At 48.8% G+C, this 23,312-nt stretch overlaps 1 protein-coding gene across 1 annotated transcript in view; it reads right to left on the bottom strand.

Annotated features, from left to right (window-relative positions):
* The window catches only part of CCN6 (cellular communication network factor 6), a 158,856-nt gene that overhangs the window by 48,573 nt on the left and 86,971 nt on the right, over positions 1 to 23,312 (bottom strand). The window contains exon 4 of the mRNA XM_078648561.1: positions 23,018 to 23,260. Coding sequence (XP_078504687.1) covers positions 23,018 to 23,260 — 243 coding nt within the window. The remainder of the gene's footprint in view (positions 1 to 23,017; positions 23,261 to 23,312) is intronic.

The following is a 23,312-nucleotide window of genomic DNA, read 5'->3' as shown; positions in this document are numbered from 1 at the left end:
GTGCTTAAAAGCACAAAGAGCCACTCGCGGTAATTTGTTCGCACAAGACCGGCAGAAAGTCACATGTTTAGGCCGACCATAATGGAGATTAATCCTGCTAAAAAGTAACCTTCAAAGTCCATTGCAAAGAGTTCCATTCATGGTGGAGGAGGTCGTGAGGAGGAGGCTTGTTGTATTCCGCCCAGCCCGAGCACTGCAGGAACGTAGCATGCACCAGTCCCCTTCCCCTGCCCACTAGGCACCCACAGGATAACACTGTGGGAAGCCCAATGAACCTGAAAAGAGGGTGTTATACAAAGAGACACCAAGTCTTCCACCCTATAGAACGATAGGACACAGCTCCCTCCTTCACGCTTCTGCACCTGCAACAAACAGGGGAAGAATATATCCTTTGATTACACGTGCACCACAGTAATATTCCTCTAATCCAGTGACCATGTCCCACCTCGTCATGCCCTGCCCCTCTTACCCGTGATCAGCGCAGGCTCTGCTTCGTGACGGCACTGGGCGATCCAAAGGAAATAGATTCAATTGTAATGGATGGCCAGTCAGGGGAACTTCTGTAACAGTGTCCGCCGTTTATGATATAAAAGTAACGTACCACTCGAGGGGAAAAAGGTCTTTAAACAAGATAAAAAAAAACCTTCGTGAGTTCTAAACAGTGGGCAGGGGAAAGGGGAACATTAGTTAGGCACTCGGGAACACGGAGATACTCAGCGTTTATTTCTCGGCCCTTCGCGGAATGACCCAAACGTCACTTCCGCCTACAACGCTGCAGACAAGCGTAAAACAAAAACGCGCTGCAACGATGAGAAACGCTGAAACTGAGCGCGTTATCTCAAAGAAAGTACTAATCGGGGCACAAGAAAAATAAACGATAACCACGAACGGGAGCCCTCGCTCGCTACTGAGTAAACACACACTAGGAGGAAAAGAGAAAAAATAATGAGGAAGGGACTAACTAACTAAGGGCAGGAAACAACAGCCTATACAAGGGAACTTAACCGTCTCACACGAGCCCGTGAGAGACCGAAGGGGGAAAGAAACAGAACCAGGACTACATGGAATTGCAGCAACAACAATCAGCAACAGGGGAGCAGGATACCAGGAATCCAGACAATGGCGATATCAAGCAATGAGGTGAAGGTAGGACAAAGATTTATCCCACAGCCCCAGGTCATGTGACAGCAGTACATGGTCATTGAAAGAGGACTAGCCCCCAGACCCTAACAGTACCCCCCCCCCTATAACCCTCCCCACCGGGCGGGGTTTCAAGGGATGTTGCCTATGAAACATTCGAACCATTCGCGGGGCATGAACCCCCCCAGCAGGCTCCCAAGTCCTATCCTCCTTTTTGTAGCCTTTCCAGTCCACCAGATAGAAAAGACGACCCCTAACCCGCTTGGAATCTAGGATAGCCTGCACCTCAAATTCCTCCTGGCCATCTATCACAACCGGAGGAGGAGGGGGTAACACCTGAACTGAGGGTTCATAGGGTTTCAGCAATGATGTATGGAACACAGGATGCACCCCATAGTCCTGAGGTAACCTAAGCTTCATAGCCACAGGATTAACTACCTGTGTTACAGGAAAAGGACCCACAAACCGAGGCTGCAATTTGCGTGCTCCCTACAACCTCAGATTACGGGATGCCAACCACACTAGATCACCCACCTTGTATGATGGAGCCGGGGCCCGATGTTTATCCGCCTGTGCTTTCATAGCAACCTTGGCGTCAACCAAGTGTTCCCGGGCCAAACCCCAGATGTCTCTCAATCGCCCACACACATCGTCAATGGCTGGCACGCGCCCTGTAGGTTGAATGGCCACAGCTCTAGGATGGTAGCCAAGCGAACAAAAGAAGGGGGTCATACCCAAAGCAGAATGTAAGCTGTTATTGTAGGCGAACTCTGCTATGGGTAAAGCCATCACCCAATCACAAGACAATGACAAAACCAGACATCTCAAATATTGCTCCATGGTCTGATTGGTTCGCTCAGTCTGACCATCTGACTGTGGATGGTATGCTGAAGACAAACGTATCTCCGTCTTAAGAACCAAACAGAGTTCAGTCCAAAAATGAGACACGAACTGTGGCCCCCGGTCAGATATAATTATCGCTGGCAACCCATGCAGCCGTACTACTGAGGACATGAAAACCACAGCCATCTCTTTTGCTGTAGGGATCTTGGGAAACGGAATAAAATGCGCCATTTTGGTGAATAAATCCACCACCACCAGTATGGCAGTATAACCGGAGGCAGAAGGCAAGTCGGTCACAAAATCCATACTTATGGTGTGCCAAGGGGCAGGAGGTACCTCCAAAGGGTGTAGTAGCCCTGAGGGCTTACAGTGCGAAGGTTTACTGATGGCACATATAGGACAAGCACGCACATAATCCTGAATATCACTACTCATGGAGTCCCACCAAAACCACCTCATACACAATTCCTTCGTTTTGCTTATCCCTGGATGCACCACCAAGGCGGAGGAATGACACCACTCCAAAACCATGTTCCTCAATACAGGGGGAATAAACAATCTACTCTCATGATATAACAACCCCTCTTTTGCTATGATATGGGGCAACGATGACCATGGAGCCAAATCCAACTGATTCAGTCGCTCTTTTACTAATGCGGGAAAGTCATCCATATCCAAGGCCCCTACAATCCGTTCTCCCTCAATCATAGCCCTATCCTCTCTCAAGGAACCTTCGTCCCTGGGGTCAACGTGGATCCGAGAGAGAGCATCCGATTTGATCTGCTGAGCCGCAGGCCTGTAAGTGATGACAAAGTCATACTCATTGAAGAATAAAACCCACCTCATCTGTCGAGGCGTTAAGGCCCTAGCAGAACGGAAAAACTCTAGGTTTTTGTGATCCGTGTAGATGGTAATAACATGCCTAGCGCCCCATAAATAGTGAAGACATTCCTCAAAAGCCAATTTTACAGCCAACAATTCCCGCTCAGCCACTGTATAGTTCCGTTCTGCCGGCAGCAATGTCTTAGAGAAATAGGCGATGGGATGCATATGACCAGTAGCCTCGTCACGTTGGGACAACACCCCACCTACAGCACACATAGAAGCGTCAGTCTCAACAAACAACGGCAGGGCAGGATCAGGGTGCACCAACACGGGTGCCGAGGTAAACCGCTCCAACAAAGATCGGAAAGCCTCCTGAGTCTCATTGGTCCACTCAAAAGGGATACCCTTCCGCAAGAGACGAGTCATAGGCGCCACCACGTCTGAGAAATGTGAGATAAATCGCCGATAAAAGTTGGCGAAACCTAGGAGCACCTGGATCTGCTTCACTGACGTCGGCACAGGCCAGGACACAATGGCCTGTATTTTCTTTGGGTCCATCCGGATCCCTTCTGCCGAAACGATGAATCCTAAGAACTCCACCTCAGCTGTATCGAACTGACACTTCTCCAACTTGGCGTATAATTGGTGTTCTTGTAAGGTCTGTAACACTTGCAATACATGTTCGGTATGCTCTGCCCTAATTTTGGAAAAAAACAGGATATCGTCCAAATAGACGATAACCGTGCAGTCAAGGTATTTGCTGAGGACCTTGTTAATAAAGAACTGAAACGCCGCTGGCGCATTGCATAAGCCAAACGGCATAACAGTGTACTCAAACAGGCCATACTTGGTCTTGAATGCCGTCTTCCACTCATCTCCAGGTCTAACCCGGATAAGATGGTAAGCGCCCCGTAGATCTAATTTGGTAAATACCGTTGCTTTGCGGAGCTGGTCCAGTAACACGGAGATGAGTTGAAGAGGGTACCTGTTCTTCACTGTAGCCGTGTTCAGGATTCTATAGTCCACACAAGCCCTCAACGTCCCTTCCTTCTTAGGAATAAAAAATATAGCCAATGACACAGGGGAGGAAGAGGGGCGAATGAACCCCAATCGTAACATCTCATCGATGTATCCTTTCAAATGAATCTCTTCGGGTTCCGACAGTGCATACACTCGGCTACAAGGTAACGAAGCCCCTGGTACCAATTCAATCTTGCAATCATAGGATCTATTAGGTGGTAGATCTTGAGCGCATCCCTTATCGAACACATCCTTAAAGGCCGAATACTGTGGCGGGATGGATCCAACGTCGGCCAATGCACAAACCAAAGGATTAACCTGCGCACGTGCCATGGTGTAACAATGTCCCAAACAATGCACTGAATCTAACGTCACTAGCCTCTGGACCCAATCGATCTTGGGGTTATGCTTCTGTAGCCATGGAACCCCCAACACCAAACCAAAGGAAGGGGCATCAATCAGATCGAATTCCACCATTTCGGAATGCCCGTTCTCACATAGTAAACACAAAGGAGTGGTTTGACGGGTTATGCACCCAGAAGTCAGCTCAGTCCCATCAATCGCCCTCACAGGCTCGGGTTGTTCTTTGAGCTGACAAGGAATCTTTAATTTCTCTGCCATTGAGATATCCATAAAATTACCGGTAGCACCGGAATCTAGCAACACTGAGACAGGGACATGGTTCTGTGCTGGAAGCAACAAATGGGCATTGATAACAAAATGTCTTGGGGCTTGACTCACAGTACCAACAACCTCATACTGTTCATTTCGTTCAACATCCTTCCTATGATCTACCTGAATACAGGCTACCTTTTTGCCAAACCCTACACCAGATGGCTTCACAGGACATTCCCGTGAAAAATGACCTCCCTGGCCATAGTACAAACACAAATTATTCTCTCTCCTTCTCCTTTTCTCCTCCGGGGTCAAAGGTCCCCTCACCCCTCCTATTTCCATGGGTTCGGGCGACGTCTTACTCTCCCCCACTACCTTTGTCTCAGCTTTCACATAACTGCTCCTCGATGCCTGGAACCGACTGCGTTCTCCACGCCGTTCTGCTACTCTATGATTCAATTTAACCACAAGGTCTATGAACGCAGCACAGTCCTCCGGTGGATCCACCACCTGTGACACTATGTCTTTGAGTTCCTCACAAAGACCCTGATAGAAAATAGACGTCCTCTTTTCAGCTGGCCAGTGAGTCTCAGATATTAACCGATTGAAGGAGGCTATATATGACAGCAGATCCTGCCTACCCTGCCGTAACTTCATAAGTTCTGCATCGCTCGCCTGCATGAATGCATGCTTGGCGAACAATCCCCGCATCAATTCCTTGAATGCTGTGTAATTATACAGCACACAGTCGTCACTATCCACCAAAGGGATCGCCCACTGGGCAGCGTTACCAGCCAAATAAGATATTGTGAAGGCGACTTTAGCTGAATCGTCAGGGAAGGCACTCGGCCTACACATGAAATGTAGCTGACACTGGTTCATGAACATCCCGAACTTATCACTGTCTCCAGTGAATCTCTCTGGGGGAGCTAAAGGGACTGCAACAGGAGATGTCACCGTCACATTAATGGGATTACTGCCACCAACCGCACCTTGTCCCACCCCTCCACTATACTGAAAGGTTGCAGGCTGTATAACAGGTGCTGTTCCCCTGTGTTGCAGCTGCTCTCTGGCCCTGACAGCCACCAGTTCCTGCTTTAAACCTGCGTTCTCTTGTTGTAACTCCTGAACCTGTGCCTGTAAGGTATGCACAGCCCCCATAATGTCTTGCATTGAAGGACCTCCCGTACCCCCACTTACTGAATTCCCATCCTCGTCCATGCTCGCTCAGGCAGTGCTAAATACGGGGGCTTGATATTCTGTTGGATTCCGTCCAGCCCGAGCACTGCAGGAACGTAGCATGCACCAGTCCCCTTCCACTGCCCACTAGGCACCCACAGGATAACACTGTGGGAAGCCCAATGAACCTGAAAAGAGGGTGGTATACAAAGAGACACCAAGTCTTCCACCCTATAGAACGATAGGACACAGCTCCCTCCTTCACGCTTCTGCACCTGCAACAAACAGGGGAAGAATATATCCTTTGATTACACGTGCACCACAGTAATATTCCTCTAATCCAGTGACCATGTCCCACCTCGTCATGCCCTGCCCCTCTTACCCGTGATCAGCGCAGGCTCTGCTTCGTGACGGCACTGGGCGATCCAAAGGAAATAGATTCAATTGTAATGGATGGCCAGTCAGGGGAACTTCTGTAACAGTGTCCGCCGTTTATGATATAAAAGAAACGTACCACTCGAGGGGAAAAAGGTCTTTAAACAAGATTAAAAAAAAACCTTCGTGAGTTCTAAACAGTGGGCAGGGGAAAGGGGAACATTAGTTAGGCACTCGGGAACACGGAGATAATCAGCGTTTATTTCTCGGCCCTTCGCGGAATGACCCAAACGTCACTTCCGCCTACAACGATGCAGACAAGCGTAAAACAAAGACGCGCTGCAACGATGAGAAACGCTGAAACTGAGCGCGTTATCTAAAAGAAAGTACTAATCGGGGCACAAGAAAAATAAACGATAACCACGAACGGGAGCCCCCGCTCGCTACTGAGTAAACACACACTAGGAGGAAAAGAGAAAAAATAATGAGGAAGGGACTAACTAACTAAGGGGAGGAAACAACAGCCTATACAAGGGAACTTAACCGTCTCACACGAGCCCGTGAGAGACCGAAGGGGGAAAGAAACAGGACCAGGACTACAGGGAATTGCAGCAACAACAATCAGCAACAGGGGAGCAGGATACCAGGAATCCAGACAATGGCGATATCAAGCAATGAGGTGAAGGTAGGACAAAGATTTATCCCACAGCCCCAGGTCATGTGACAGCAGTACATGGTCATTGAAAGAGGACTAGCCCCCAGACCCTAACAAGGCTAAGCATTGCAGACAGTTGTCACTGTAGTTCAAAGAGCAGGATGGTCGTTGCTGTAGCTTTTCATTGACAATCATCGCATGCTGGCGATGCTGTAGTAGGAAGTGCAGGTCTTGCGTTGCCAGTCATCACGGGTAGCAGAGTCTTGGCACAAATGGGTAAATTCACAATCATGAGGAGCCCAAACTTGGGGGGCGTGGCCAGCCGGGCAACATGGCGGATGCAACTCCTTAGAGCTCCGTCAGCGGGGCCCAGACTTCTCCGAAATTGATCCTTGGCGAGGGAACTGCGGTCACCCACGCCGGGCGGAGTAGCTGCGGGACCGCCTGGGGATCAAGCCGGTGTGCGGCGCGCCCGCTGAATTGACTGCGGGAGTGGGCAACTGGCCGGCGAACAGAGCCGGCCCACGGGAGCTACGGAGGCACGAATCCAAGCCGGGACCTAGAGGTGACGGCGCGGCCCGGTGCCGGTGCAGCACGGGCGGAAGTGGAGGCGTACCTGATCCCCGTTACCGGGCCCCTGAACGAGGGTGCGGATCCGTTGGTGTAAGGTGCGCCGGCATCGAGGCTGTGACGGGGCAGTACCGGCCGCCGAGCAGAGGAGGCACCAAGCTGCGGAGCGGCTGCGAGGCCCTGGCCTGGGCCTGGACGCATGGAGTAAAGTGCTGGCCCGGACTTACAGCAGAAAGAGGAGGTGCTGGGCCGCTCTGGTGACGCGGACCGCCGGACTTGCCTGCGGTGGCGGAGGGACCACGTAGGTGCCCATCGGTGAGCAGCGCGGAGGTGAGGGTGTCTGGCGTGGAACAGGCCCGGCTATTGGACTGAGGGGGCAGTGCACAACTAAAGACTGAGGGAGTGAGTGCAAATTGGGAACCCGGCCGCGCTGCTACGCCCCCTGGCTGCGCCATGAGACACGAGGTGAGAGGGCCGAGCCTGGGCAGTGCCGTGGGCCCTTACACAGACCCAGAGCCCGCGAAGGCGGCCTCGAAGCCGGAGAGTGGCCAGGCGGCGGGAGGAGCCCGAGGGGGCCGTGACGAGAGGCGGCGAGGCGAGGCCCTGTGGCGGTTGCTCCCATGCGACGCTGGCGGGGCTGGTGGTCCCGTGTTTCGCTGCAGTCGGAGAGACCTGAGGGCTAAACGCGGGCCTAGAAACGAGTTGGAGGGCTGACGGGCCCCCACGGAGCAAGGAGGCGGCCGACGGCAACTGGTAGGTGCGAGACCTGGCGTTAGGAGACATACGCAATACAGGCAAGGCCGGCACTCGCTGCTGCCTGGGAAGTCGTTGGGGCCTAAGGCGCGGGACACTGGCTATACATTAACAGTGGTGACGTTGGAATCTGAGGAGGGAGTCAAGTGTACAGTGGGGACAGTGACAGCATTGACGGAGGGACGCAGAGGGTGCGGTGGGCAGTGAACTAGGCTGTCATGCCTCAGGATACGTATTGGCCTAATCGACAGGGTTCACACGCTCCCGGCGCAGCAATGTCCGGGTAGTGGGCCTTCCGGAAGGGGAAGAAGGGAAGAACCCCGAACAGTACATGGAAGACTAGCTGCGGACGCTTTTACAGGTTGGAACGCTGTCGCCGCACTTCGTGGTGGAAAGAGCCCATAGGGTGCCCGCGCATGCCCAAAGACCTGGGACTCGACCCCGCCCGTTCCTCTTCAAGCTCCTCAACTATAGAGACCGGGACGCGGTGCTCCGCGAAACTCAAAAGAGGGGAGACATTAAGGTGGGCAACAGCCAAGTTCTGTTTTTCCTGGCCTATACGGCGACGGTGCAGAGGAGACGTGCCTCGTACATGGCAGTGAAGAAACAACTGCGGGTTCTGGAGTTACCCTACTCTTTACGCTTCCCTTCATGTCTGAGAGTGGTCACCAAAGAAGGCACGCGCTTCTTCGAGGCCCCGGCAGAGATTTAGGACTGGCTGGAAGAAACAGGACGATGGTCGGGACCGCGACCGGCGGGCCCGGAGGAAGGCGAATGGCAGGAGCAGTGCTCCAGAAGGCGGAGGAGGAAGAGGGGAGCCCGGCGGAGTGCAGGCCTGGGACAGGTCGCTCCGAGCCCGGAGAAAATGCGGCAGGAAAGACAGGAAGCCCTAGAGGCGGTTGCGACACTGGGTACGGTGACCATCGACAATGACCTAGACCACGGTCAGCAACACGAAATGCAAGCCAGCGGTCCATAATCGCCATCCACGGAGATGTCGGATGACATTATTATGCCTGTGGTCACACCTCAGACTGCAGACTTCATAGCGTGATCAAGGCCGGACTTGGGACACCCTGGTACATGGACTGAACTGAGTATATTGCATACTGTATCCTTTCATTGATTGCCTACACTGCTGCTGTCGTGGGTAGCGGCGCCTGGTGCTTAGAGCGCAACACACTGCAGACACATAACTGCGCCCGGCGTGGGGGAAAGATGGGGTGCGCTGCATGTGCATCGCCTGGGTGACTCACTCACGCTAGTTTGACGTGCATTATTGCTTGGATGCTTTGTAAACACCTCTGCCACCTTAAGGGCCCTGAGTGAGGGAACATCATGGAGCACTACTGACTGCGCGATTCCCCACGTACACTCAAATTGTAGACACGTTACCTTGTGGAGCAATTGCCTCACTAAGTTTGGACGCTTGCCCCGTTGGGAAATCGCCCTTTGAGTTACAATGTTGTTGTTAGTTTACATATTACAGAAGCGACACCCAGTGCACACCCTGCAACAGCCCGGCCCCCGACCTGGAGGGGCGACCCCCTCGGCTCCCCAGGCGACTGCATTACAATACACGTCATGGCGTGCACCACTATTATCACATGGAACATCCGGGGCATGCAAACCCCGTCGTGTAGATACTCCATCTTCGCCTACATGCAGAGACACAAGGTGGGGATTGCGCTTCTCCAGGAAACTCATATGTCCCAAGTAGAGCTGGACAGGCTGGGCAATAGATGGAGGGGGCAGATACACGGCACAACTTACTCATCGCAAGCGCGCGGCGCCCTGATATGGGTGAGAGCTGGTGTCCCCTTTATTTGTTCAGACACGCAGATAGATACTGAAGGGGGGTACTCCTTTGCTAGGGGGAGGCTCAATGGCAAGAGGTACTACTAGGTTCCATCTATGCCCCAACACAGACCAGGCTGCTTTTCTAGCGTCCCTGAATTCCATCCTCCAACGACACGCGGGGCTCCCCTGTTTCCACCTCCACGCGCAGCGGCAACGGCATCAGCAGCGCAGGCCTTTAGGAACTAGTTACTGCACTGGGACATACACGATCTCTGGCGCGCACACCACCCTGCGGATAAGATATACTCGTACTATTCGGCTGTGCATGACCCTCACGTCCGCCTGGACCGTATAGTAGGCTCTCAGTCTCTACTCCCGTTGCTATCCAAGACAGAGTACCTCGGCAGGACACATTCAGACCATAACCCTCTCTGTTTCCATCTTAGTTGGGAGGCAGGAAGGCCTCCGGTGTCCACATGGCGACTGCAGTCTGCAGCATTAGAGGATGCTAAATTTCGGTCATCTCTAGGCACAGCCATCCTCTCCTACTTTGCAGAAAATGAGGGCACGGCAAGCAACTCTGGGGTGTAATGGGACGCTCATAAGATGACCATCCGCGGGCACTGCATAGGTGCCACATGGAATATCCGCGCACAGGTGTCCAACTCCCTAACTTGCATAGAGTCCGAATTACTGCAACATGAAAGGGAGGGGGAGGGCACTGGTGAGCACGCGCGTAGACTGAGGGAACTTCGAGGCAAGCACACGGTCCTACTCGAACGATTGAGATGCCACAATTATGCGGCGCACGCGGCCAGGACGCACTCGAAGGCCGACAGAGCTGGCCGCTTACTGGCCTGGTTAATCTGAAAGACGGAGCGCACGTCCCCGATAAGTGTCATCCGCTCCAACGATGGGACAGTGGTGTACACACAGCGCAAAATCCACCAGACGCTGACTGACCATTATCGGGAACTCTACAGGTCGCGGGGCGCTGGCCACCCACACTTGCTGACGGGATTTCTCGAATCGGTCACTCTGCCTTCTGTCACGGAAAATCAAAATGGGGGCCTCAGTGCTCCACTGACACTGGAGGAAGTGGGGGATGCAATTTGAGCGCTAGCATCAGGGAAGACACCGGGACCAGATGGCCTACCGGCTGAATACTACAAGGCAAATAGTGACATTCTGGCGCCTGAGCTCCTTCGAATGTACAGGGCATCGGTGGACGCTGGCCGGTTCCCGCCCTCTTTGAGGGAAGCGTTTTTGGTGTCCCTACCTAAGCCCGACAGAGACCCCATGTCCTTAGGCTCCTACCGCCCGTTAGCAATGCTGAATACCGATTGTAAGATATTTTCCAAGCTCCTAGCAGAGCGGCTAGCGCCAGCGGTCCCGCACCTGGTGCACACGGATCAGAATGGATTTGTGCCAGCGAGGTCCACATCCCTAAACCTCAGGAGGTTCTTCCGGGTGGCAGCAGAGGCAACATCAGCCTGGCCCAGGGCGGGATGCCTGGTGCTTGACCTAGAAAAGGCTTTTGATTGCCTGGAGTGGGGATACCTGTTGGCAGTGTTGGAGGCGTATGGGATAGATGACGGCTTTCTACAGATGGTGGGCCTCCTGTACAATAACCCGTAGTTCGCGTCCGGCTGGGGCCGTATGTTTCAGAGGCAATAGCAGTCGGCAGAGGCACCCGACAGGGTTGCCCCCTGTCACCGCTGCTTTTTGCGCTGGCCATGGAGCCCTTGGCTGCGGCTTTGAGGCAGCATCTGACAGATGGCATTATGCTGGGCGACGGGGTTCATCAGGTGTCATTGTACGCAAATGACTTGCTGGTCTTCGTCCGTGACGTGAGCCGCATGCCGGAGCGACTGGCCCCATTGCGGAGCCGCTTCGCTGACCTCTCGGGGCTCCGAGTCAATGCAGGCAAGTCGTGCCTTTATGCGTTTGGGGACGGGGTGCCGGACCCGGAATACAGTCTCCATGGTACGAGAGTTGCCTGGCCAACGGACACCTTCAAATATCTGGGGATCCAGATATACCGCCAGCAAGCGAATTTACTGGACGGGAACCTGGGTAGAGCGGTGACGGCGCTCAGGGCCCAAATAGGTTTCTGGTCCAGACTCCCGCTATCGCCCACAGGCAGAGTGGCCCTCGCTAAAATGGTTATGCTCCCCCGCCTCCTCTATTACTTCACGAACCTACCGCTCTTCCTGCCCGGGTCCTTCTTCTCCAACCTTAACAAGATTTTGCGCGATTTTATCTGGGGGACGTCCAGGCATCGCTTAGCACTTGGGAAGCTGTTTCTACCCACGGACAGGGGCGGGCTAGCCGCCCCCTGCTTTGAGCAGTATTACTTGGCGGCACAGCTCCAATGGGTTGCCCTCTGGCTGGCAGACAGGGGACGGGAAGACACGTCCACGGCCGAGCCGGCATACACGCTAGAGCGGATCAATGCACTATTTCATCCGTTGGCGACGCCGGCATGCCCCACTCCGCTACTGCTGGCAGTAGCGTTCAAGTGCTTACGCAGGGCATTGTACCTCATGAGAAAGGTGCGCCCTTACGTGCCTGCGGTGCCTCTGGAGGGCTCGCCCAGAGGAGAGGGGACACTCACACATTTCATGCTAGCGCAATGGCACGAGGCAGATGTCCAAACACTGGGCGACCTATACCAGGACGGAACATTGATACCCTACTAGACGCTGGTCGGGCACGCTGGGCTCCCCCCAGGAGGCTTCCTCACGCACAGGTCCCTAACGGCACACATGGTGGCTAAATGGGGTGATGTGCTGGAGGAGCCAACGCAGCACTTGAAGGTGCAGTACCTGCACGTTATGGGCAGGAGCTGGCACTTAGTCAAGTGGTTTGCTGCATCCCTACGGACACATACGGAACTGAACTTAACGCCGTTGCGGGTGAAATGGGAGAGAGATATGGGGTGAGAATTGGCAGACAAAGAGTGGGAAAGGATCCTAAGAGGCCCTGTACGAATCCCTAGGAATATGAGGTTCCGCCAAATCCAAGTATACATAGTGCACAGAGCCTATCTCACCCCAGACCTAATAAACAAATACTTTCACAGAGCAGACGCGTCTTGCCCCAGATGAGGAGAACTGAACGCGGACCTCCTCCACATCCTGTGGCGCTGTGCGGGCCTCGGCACCTACTGGAGGGACATTCACACATTACTTGCACGGGGCACTGGTCACGTCATCCCCTGTAATTGGCCTGAGTACCTCCTACACCACTTCAAAAGACCTCCCAAAGACAAAGCTTTGTCTCGCTTCCTCGATCTGGGGATGGTGACGGCAGTACGACTTCTCACTAGGCGATGGAAGGAGAGGGACCCACCTAGCACAAGGGCGTGGGTTCTGTCGTTCTCATCCTGGGCGCGCGGAGTGGACAGCCATTCGGAGGGAGGAAACTCTGGGACTTCGTAAGGAGCCTATGGCTGAGAGGTGGAACCACATGCTAAGCTCCCTATAGGAGGGAGGTGGTGCTACAGCAGGGGGAGTGGCGGGGGCACTAAGCTGACACCACTGGAGTCAGGGAAGGGGGCGCAGTGACCGTCGCACCAGGAGCATGCCATGGTGCATTAAGTGATGCAACGGCGATGCGACGCCCACTGCGGACATGCGCGAGCCACCCGAGCGGGAGTGGGGGGGGGGGGCCTTGGGCTGGAGGGGCTGGGAACTGGGGCAAATGGTAATGTAATTTGGTGACAGTGTCGCAGTTAACTGTTTTTATTCTTGTTCTTGTTCCATCGCACATGGTTATCGTCCGGGGCTGGGATGGTTACGCAAGCTTGTCCTTCCCCATGAAGAAGGGTGGAGCGGCCTAGCCCTCGTTTATCATCGGGAAGGCATATTTGGGCGCTTATATCCTGTCCACGGACTATTAGCAAGTACTGCCACAGCGCCCTTGATGAACCGTGCTGTTGATGTATCGACACCTGTGTAAATTGAAAGAAGTGCTTTGGCTATACAAATGTACCTGATGTGTTTTGGTATTTACAAATACTAATAAAAAGATTTATCAAAAAAAAAAATGAGGAGCCCAAACTTCAGGATTTTCACCTTTCTTTAAGAGGAGTACACCCTGATGCCAGACAAAGGTCTGGGACCTGGGTAAGCATCTCTTGGCTATCAGGACTCATGCCATTAGAGGCCAGAGGAACTAGAGCAGGTCCAGGTAGGCCCGGGTCTTCAGGTCAGCTGGGCAGTTGCAGGTAGGCCTCTGAAGCGTATTGTATCCCTGTTGCTATGACACAGAGGTCAGCCAACTGACCCTTGGAGTCACTCTGGGTAGCCTGGGATGAAAGCAGACAGGTCCAATCTTCCCTCTCGGACAAAGCAATCCTTCAAGCAGCAGGGTAGTCCTCTGGCAGCAGGGCAGTCCTTCTATTGTAACTTCCACAAGTACAGGAATGTTCTGATACTTTGGAGGTCTAATGTTTACACCTGGTGTCAGCATTTGCATGGGGGGACTCCCTGTCCTACTCCCACATCTGGTTCTGAAAAATTCTTCCTCTTCCACTGTCAAGTCTCCAAACTGTCTGGGGTGGCAAAAGGCAGGGCAGGCCTGGTGTCAGCTTCCCTTGTATGTGTGAGAGGCAACACCCTTGGCAGTGTAAGTGAGGCTTCACCCTTAAAGTGGATTTTAAATTACAATTAATTATGAGTGAACATGGCATATCTCTTTCTGCTCCCAAGCCAAAGTTAGCACTTATTAAATGTAATAAGGCAGCCCAGTGTTAGTTATTGGGAGAGAAAGGCCTTGCAACAGTGAAAAGTGACTTTAGGAGTTGTTCACTGCCAGGACATGTAAAACTTAAACCCACAGGTCCCACTTTTTAAACAGTATCTACCTTGCCCTCAGGGTGGTTACGGCCTACTTTAGAGTTTTAAAAATGAAGGTTTAGGCCGGGCTAAAATCTTATTTTGCCAGGTTGAAATGGCAGTTTAAAATTGTACTACAGCCTGAGAGGGTTTATAAAAGTCTACTTTAGTGGGTAGGTCAAGGAGTGCTGTAGGCCCACTAGTAACATTTAATTTACTGGCCCAGGGTCCATGTAGTACTATTTACTAGTGACTTAAAAGTAAAGTAAATGTGCCAATTTGTTGTAGGCCAATTTGATAAGGTTTGAAGCGAAATCTGAAGCGAAAGTACAAGCACTTTAGTACTTGTTAGCAGTGATAAAGTGCACAAAGCCCTAAAGCCATCAAAAATGAATTTAGCAAAAGAGAAGAGGAGAAGGCAAAAGGTTTGGGGGAATACCAGGCACAGATGTTCATCATTGTAACTTGTGCTGCACCGTCACTAGGAGCACCTTCACATATGTCTCAACTTTTTCTACAATAGTTTATGTGATTTATTTACAATATAATTTGAATACCATATTTATATTATTTATAATGCATTCATTGCTTTAGCACAACGGGGAAGACACATTCTCTGGCTCCTCGTAAATTCCTGTAAGTTGAAAAAATGGTTCTTATTGTAACGCTGTATCTCTATAAGTATACCAATTAACCATTGTTCCTTGGAATAGAAAATTGCATGATTGGGGGCGTGGCTTACGCACCGTCGTGGAATGGCGGACATCCCGTGAGCTCCTTTGAGCTGCGGGCTTCTCCAGTGATTTTCGCCTCTTCTTTCCTTCTTCTGGGGCCGGCCTTTGACATGCTCTATCAGCGGAACATGGTCCGCTCTGATATCTTCCCTTCTCGGACCATTTGGAGCCGATTTTAAGGTGTTTTCGTCATCGCAACCTCTCTGCTGCATCGAGTCGCGGGCGGACGCCATTTTGTGCCGCTGAGCCCGCGTCTCCTCACGAATCTCCGCGGCATCTCTGGTGCGATATTGCTGCTCGCCAACTGCCCGAATTTCCTTCTGCTTGTGAAGGTATGGCGCAATTGCTCTGCAGACTGTCCTCCACATGGATTTATCCCTCTATTGCTTTCATTATCCTACTTCTATGAGGAAATAATCGCCATTTTACCATTTTTTGCGCAGCTATGTATTTTTTCTCCTCTTCTTTTGGTATCCTGCTCTGATACTGCCTCTCTGGCCCTTCCTTCAAGTGCTACTGATGAACGCTTTGCTGTTCTGCCAATTGCTTTCTCTTTTTTGACTCTCTGAGGATCTTTTTGCCTTATTTTTGATGTGGAGTCTGAGCGCCCGCCTTACTTGTGCCTTATCTGACAAGACTGTACCTATTGCTTGATTCCTGCCTTTGGATTGGTGTTTTCAGGCCTGGTTACACTACCTCCTGGTCCTTACTTCTGTGACTGGTGACGTTTATACCTCTTTTTGGCACCTGCACCCCTTTTTTCTCTCTGGTGTGTTTATTTGCTCTGCGCAATGGCTCATGACGCAGGCAGCTTGAAGTCTTCACACACCGGCACCAAACCAAAACGCCTCAAGAATGACCCCCCGTCTCTAATTCATTCCTCCCCGAACACCATTTTGGACTCCATCCTGGAAGAGGTACGTGGTCTCCAACCCTTCATGTCTGCCACTAATGAACAGCTCAAACAAATTGAAGAACGATGGCTCGTTATGGAGGGCAAGGTTTTGAATCTGGAGCAACGTGTTAGTGATATTCAAGATATATCTACTAAACTACCTCTTCTGGAAAAGGAAATTCAACAGCTAAAGCTGCATACGGAGGACCTTGAAAATCGTAATTGTAGAAATAACCTACGTATTTACGGGGTTCCGGAGAATCTTGAGGGGTCCGACATGGTTGCCTTCATTTGTAGACTCTTACGTGAACTTTTAGACCTTCAACCTGCCTCTCATGCCCTTAATATCCAGAGGGCTCATCGCCTAGGCCGTCTTCAATCCAATCCAACTAAACCTCGTGGTATTATTATTCTTTTCCTCGAATTTACTGAGTTACTGACTGTCCTCAAAGCTGCCAGACTCAAACGTCGCCTCATATGGTCGGGCCATACTATCTTTATCTCTCAAGACCTTTCAAATGCGACCAACGCCCGACGTAAGGAATTTTTGAATCTTCGCCTGCAAATGCGACAGCTGAACATTCAATATGGAATCCTTCATCCCTGTTTCTGCAAGATTACTCATAATGGCCGTACCCGCTCATTTGAAGATCCTCAGAAGCTCCGCGAATACCTCCAAAGTGTTTCCTCACCTAGCATGGACACTAACAATGGCTGACTTTTCTTTTTTCTTCTCCTATTGCTCGCATTTCTTTTGTTGGTGTAAATGTTCTTTCTTCATCGTGTTTTCTCCCTTTACATCATTCTGTACTTGAGGCTTTTCTTATCTTCTCCTCTTTCTACAGCCGCTTTTTGCTCTCCTGCTGCTCCGTGGGGTCTGTATTCCCCTCGGCGTCCTCCCGCTCCCAATGTCTTGGTGTTCTTCTTCCTCTCAGATCTGGGTTTCTTGCTTTGATCTGTCTACATTTCTCTTTTCCTTTATCTCTCTCTTCTTTCTCTTCCTCTTAGTCTACACCTTCCTGTTCTACCATCTTTTCTCACCTTCCCCCTCTTGTACCCTCTTTCAAGTCCTCTTTCCTATTCCTCGACTCCTGTTCTTTATCTTGTTGTTCACCGTATTCATGAACGTTCTTTTTTGGGTTAATATGCGTTTGTTTGTTATCCTATGCTTATGTAATACATTTGTTTATTGTGTCTTTTTTGTAGTTGTTCTCCTGAAGTGTGTTGGATCCAGGTTTTTTCCCCCCTTCCTCACCCTCCTTCGCGTGTAACTTTGTAACGTGGAATGTTCGTGGTCTTGGACACCCCGTCAAACGTCAAAAGGTATTGTCCCATTTATCCAAGTTGAATTCGCAGGTTGTTTTTCTCCAAGAGACCCACTGTTCAGATCTATAATCTTCTAAGCTTAGGAGGCAATGGGTGGGCCAGGTTGTGTTTTCTCCTGCTGTAAATAAAAAAGGGGGTGTTGCGATTCTATTTCATAAAAGTTTATCTGTCCAGATTCTATCCTCTCAGTCGGACGTTGAGGGTCGCTGGGTACTAGTTAAGGTTGTGATCCATAACAAACCAATGGTTCTATTAAATGTATATGGTCCTGTTCGCCCTGACCCCAAATTTTGGGCCGATGTTAAAATTCTTATTTCCTCCATTGACTGCCCTAATATTGTGATTGCTGGAGATTTTAACCAATGGTTGGACCCCTTTTCAGACAGGCTCTCATCAAGCAAATTCCATCCTGATAAAACTCACAAATGCTTTCAATCGGCTATTGCCTCCCGCCCCCTATACGATGTTTGGAAAACCTGCAATCCTGACACCCTGGAATATACTTTCTTTTCGAATGTCCATCACACTCGATCCAGGATAGACTATATCCTAGTAAGTAAATCTCTACTCCCAGCACTCCAGCAGTCTGATATTGGCTCTATTTTTATTTCGGATCACGCCCCAGTGCATGCGACCCTTGACCTTTCCCTTACCTCTTCCAAGTTTAGTCGCTGGAAATTTAACACCTTTCTTTTGTCTGATACTGTGTTTGTAAAAGAGGTAAGAACTTTATTACTGAGTTCTTTACCCTTAACAATCCGGACGACACCTCTATTTCCAACAATTGGGATGCCTTTAAAGTTTCTTTACGAGCCTTTGTTATTTCATATGTGTCTAAGAAGAAGAAACTTAACAGAACTAAATATACAGATCAACTTAAAAACATTAAAACTGGAACACTCCTACTTCTCCTCTAAAGATGCTGACGCCCTCCACAATCTAATTAAAGCAAAATCTGAACTGAATAAAATTGCTACAGTAGAAGCCTGTAACACTCTCTTGAAAATCAAATCCAAATACCATGGGGGTCAGAATAAGGCTGGTAAAATGCTAGCAAATTACCTAAATAATTAAATCTGAACGTAAATCTGTGGGCCCTATCCTAAATGAATCTACAAACAAACTTGTCACTTCCGATGAAGATATTGCGGAAGTCTTCCATAACTACTATCGTTCCCTTTATACTGATGACACCCACCCCACCGCCCAAAATGTATCTTCTTTTTTTGATGCTCTCCCCACTCCTCCATCTCTCCCTGATGAATTTGGTCAGTTAGAGAACGCTATTTCTGCTCAGGAAATCCTTAAGGCTATCAACTCTTTGAAAAAATCAAAGGCTCCTGGTCCTGACGGACTACCAATTGAGTTTTTCTCTGCGTTTCATGACATTTTTGTGCCTCGGCTACTCCATCTTTTTAATTCCTTCATTGCCGACGCTAAAGCCTCCGGGTCTTTCTTGGATGCCCTCATTGTTATCAATCCCAAACCAGACAAAGATCATTCCCAGTGTAAAAATGACCGCCCTATTTCCTTAATCAACTAGGATTGTAAAATTTTTGCCAAAATTCTCGCCTCCCGTCTTGATTCAATCATTCCCCTTTTGATCAAAACCGACCAAGTTGGTTTGGTAAAAAGCAGACTTGTCTCTGACAATGCTCGTATGTTTGCCAATGTCATCTCTCATAGTAAACAATTCAAAGCCCCTCTCGCAGCCCTGTCCCTTGATGCGGAGAAAGCTTTTGACCCTATTAATTGGCAATTCATGTTCCTCTCCCTGCAATGGTTTGGCTTTGGTCCCTCTTTTATTTCCATGGTTCAACTCCTCTATTCTGACCCCCGTGCCAGTATTTTTGTTAATAAACAATTTTCGAGATTTTTTCCCCTGTCTAGGGGTACAAGACAAGGTTGCCCGCTCTCCCCGTTATTGTTTATACTTTGTCTTGAGCCCATTCTGGAACGTATCCGTTCCAACCCCCAAACACATGGGTTCAAAATCTCCTCCATTGAAACAAAAATATCTGCTTATGCGGATGATATCTTAGTCTATATGGCCAACCCCACTACATCCCTTCCCCCCTTATTGAACGAAGTCCATTTATATTCCTCTGTCTCAGGCTATAAACTTAATTTATCTAAAACGGAAGTCTTACCCCTAAACTCTACCTGTTATCAATACATGTTTGATTCAACTGATTTTGCGTGGTGTCCTTCCACAATTAAGTACCTTGGTATTTGGTTTTCCTCATCCCTCATTGACACTCTCAAACGTACCTTTGCTTCCCTTACCCAAAAGATACAATCCCTCCTTCAACTCTGGTCTCCCCTATTCCTATCATGGTGGGGTAGACTTGACACCATTAAAATGATGATTACGCCACATATCCTCTACACTGTTTCGATGCTGCCCATGAAAATTCCAAATTCATATTTTACACGCCTCAATTCCATTTGCTCCAAATTTTTGTGGAATAATAAGCACCCCCGCATTGCCCTTCACAAAATCATTCGTCCCAAGAATGAAGGTGGGGTCCGCTTTCCTAATTTTAAAACGTACCACTCTGCCTTCCTCATTAAACAATCCTTTTCTTTAGCATTTGATTTTCTTGAAGCCCCTTTACCCAAATGGATTGCTTTTGAACATTCATTGTTGAAGGATATTTCATTTCAACATACTGTTTTTATGTCCAACTGTTCATTTTTGGCCTAACACCCGCTGTTAAAACATTCATAATCTTTGCTACATGATGTGTTTTCTAAAGACTTATCTCCTCTTCAGTGTTTTTTATCCTCTTGTATATGGTATAATAAATTCCTCAAGTATAAAGGCAAATCTTTCTACTACAAGTATTGGAAGGAAAAGGATATTGTATTTGTTCATCAATTTTTTCCGATACTTCCATTCTCTCTTTTCTTGAATTGCAAACTTTGTACAGCTTGCCTGCATCTTGTCTTAAGGAATACACAATTATTACTACTGCTATAACCTCTCACTTGTCAACCTTTCCTCCTTTTGGTGCCCTTCCGTCCTTTTCTCCTTCCACTCCCCTTTACCCACTGTTCTCCCGTCATCAACCCAAAGCTGCCCTTGTTTATAAAATACTATTATCAAATGTTGTTGATCGACCTAAATCAGCTTCTGAGATCGCCTGGGAAGCTGATTTATCCGTTTCTCTATCTGTTGATGTATGGGACCGTATTTGGTGTAAATTGTTTAAAGTTTCTGTAGCGGCTCGTATTACTCGATCACTATTTTTTATTTATCATAGAGCTGTTATCACTCCTGTAAGTATTGCTAAATTTTCACCTTCCTCCAATTCTCTCTGTTGGTCATGTTCTTCTTATACAGGTACGCTCATGCATCAACTGTATGATTGCCATTCTGTTTTTTCCTTCTGGAACTCTGTTTGGAATGTTTGCATGCATATGTTTCATTATTCCGTCCCGTTATCATTCTTAAGTATATTTTTAGGCTCTGTTTCCGATGATATAGATATTGCTCCTCCTAGTGCACGATTACTTGATCTTTTCATTGCTATTGCTTTCAAAGTGATCCTCTCATGTTGGAAGGATAACTCTAAATTATCTGTACTTACATGGTGGAACTTTATTTGTGATGAACACAGGATTGCTATTGCTTCCTCCTCTTCTGTCTCTTTAAAAATTAAATCTGACCTCCTCTGGCTCCCTTTTTCTACTTAGCTTTCTTCCACTTTGCCTGACTGATTACTGAGCCTTTTTCTCCTATTGCTTTTAGTCCTTCTTCTTCCAATACAGATTTTCTCTTCCTTTTCTTTTTTCTTTTTTTCTTCCTGTACTGTCCTCTCTTCCTTTTCTCCTTTTGTCTCTTTTTCTCTCTTCTCTTCTCCACTCTTTTCTTTTTCTTTTCTCCTCTCATTTCCTGCTGAACCGTTATTTTATAGTCATTTTTTATGCCTTATGTTTTTTCTCATTCGGTTCTCATGTATTATTTTTTTATCTTGTATTGTGTTTCTCTTAAAACCAAATAAAAATTTCCTAAACTGACAAAAAGAAAATTGCATGATTTGTACTTGCCACTTTTTATGGTACGATGCATGTATTCACTGTTCAAACACCTCTCCGAACTGTAAGGGTTGTACCTTCATTGGTATGAGGGTGTAGCACATCTAAATGAGGAAAACCCCATTAACCCTCCCCACAAACCTATTGCGGGACATGTAGTAGGGCAATAAATATCCAGAGTAGGCACATATTCCTACCAAGTAGAAGGTCTAAGGTTTGTGGGTCTTTCCGTTGGAGTAAGTAGGTATTCACACAGACACTCAGTTGCCCACCCCAGCCGGTTGGGTTGGGTTGGGCTATTCTGCCCATCCAACAAAACTGATTTCCCTGTTTCAAAGGCATGCAACATAGCCGTGTTTACACACCCTGGCTGTGGACCAAAGAATGCCAAACTGAAGTCACTGAAGGATAGGCTGGTGCTCCATAAAGGCAAGCATTTTGCTGCCCTCAAAGCTAAGGTGGGTCTGTCACACACTCAGTGTTGAAAGTGGGGTACAGGTGCACAATTTGAAAGTATGAGCAACTATCCAATGTAGGGGCTCATAGTGTCTGGCACTGTGTAACAGACACAGATGCATTTTTCGCTGCAACACTAAACCTTTGCTCGCAGCTGAGATTGCTTAATAATACTTAGAAAGTGAATGTAGCACGAGGTAAAATACAGAAAAAGAGCCCAGAGGGGCCACACATTAAGTTTTCGCTTCAGGCATTACAAACACTTCTTACTAGACTGCCTCATGTGACAGTCAACTGGAGAAACCTTGGGATTTCTTTTGCTCAACAAACCACTGACGTCAATATTAAGTAAATACATAAGTATAACAGGTGGAATACAACAGGAAAACAGCACTTTATATTTAACTTCACACAACATGCCATCCATCTATCCATCCTTCCATACATGGCATTGACATCCACAAAAACCTATCTCAAGCTATTGTAGCATCATTAATATCCATTTTAATTAAATGTTTCCTAAAGAGTGTATTAGGCAACCCAGAAAAGAGCCGCCATTTAAGGACAATTTGGAAACAGATATGCACATGACTTAGTTCACCTCTTTTCTTCCTACACGTAGGCGGCATTCATAAGAGAAAGACGAATTTCCCCACATAGCTATTTTTTGGGCGGACACTTTCGCAAACAGAATAGATTCTCGCACACCAATGATTCCAATGGAAGTCTTGAGTCTTGTTTGGAACAGATCGCTATTCTGATCTGTATATTATGTACATGTGTGAATTCCAAGGGATGGAAAGCAGTTACATAAACTCTGCACTGCAGATCTTTCCACATATATTCTACAAGTAGGCCCTTTATGTTGACTAAATGCATGCTTTTGTTGTTTTGTATTCTCGCTGCACACACAACGAAATATCATCCTGTTTGTACTGAACATACATACCTGGCATTAGTCTGTATCCTACTGACTGTTGGTTCTTTTCTAGCTCTGGCTCACACTTTGACTGGCCTGATTTTCTTACACCTTTATGGGCAACACACTGACTTGCAGACAGTTCTTTTGTGAAGGCCGGGGTGCATCCTATAGTGTCACTCACGCAAAGGCATTTGAAAAGGGGGTTGGGTTGGAAGTCTTGGCCATTGTGGTAAAGCACGCCATTCAGCTCGCAGCCTACTGCTAGCAAATCTGAGAAAAGGCAAACACACACAGTTAGCAAGCCAGCATTATGGTACAAGAA

The sequence above is a fragment of the Lissotriton helveticus genome, chromosome 6 (assembly GCF_964261635.1).
Source record: "Lissotriton helveticus chromosome 6, aLisHel1.1, whole genome shotgun sequence".
Lineage (NCBI taxonomy): Eukaryota > Metazoa > Chordata > Amphibia > Caudata > Salamandridae > Lissotriton > Lissotriton helveticus.
This window is presented reverse-complemented; position numbering and strand designations above follow the sequence as displayed.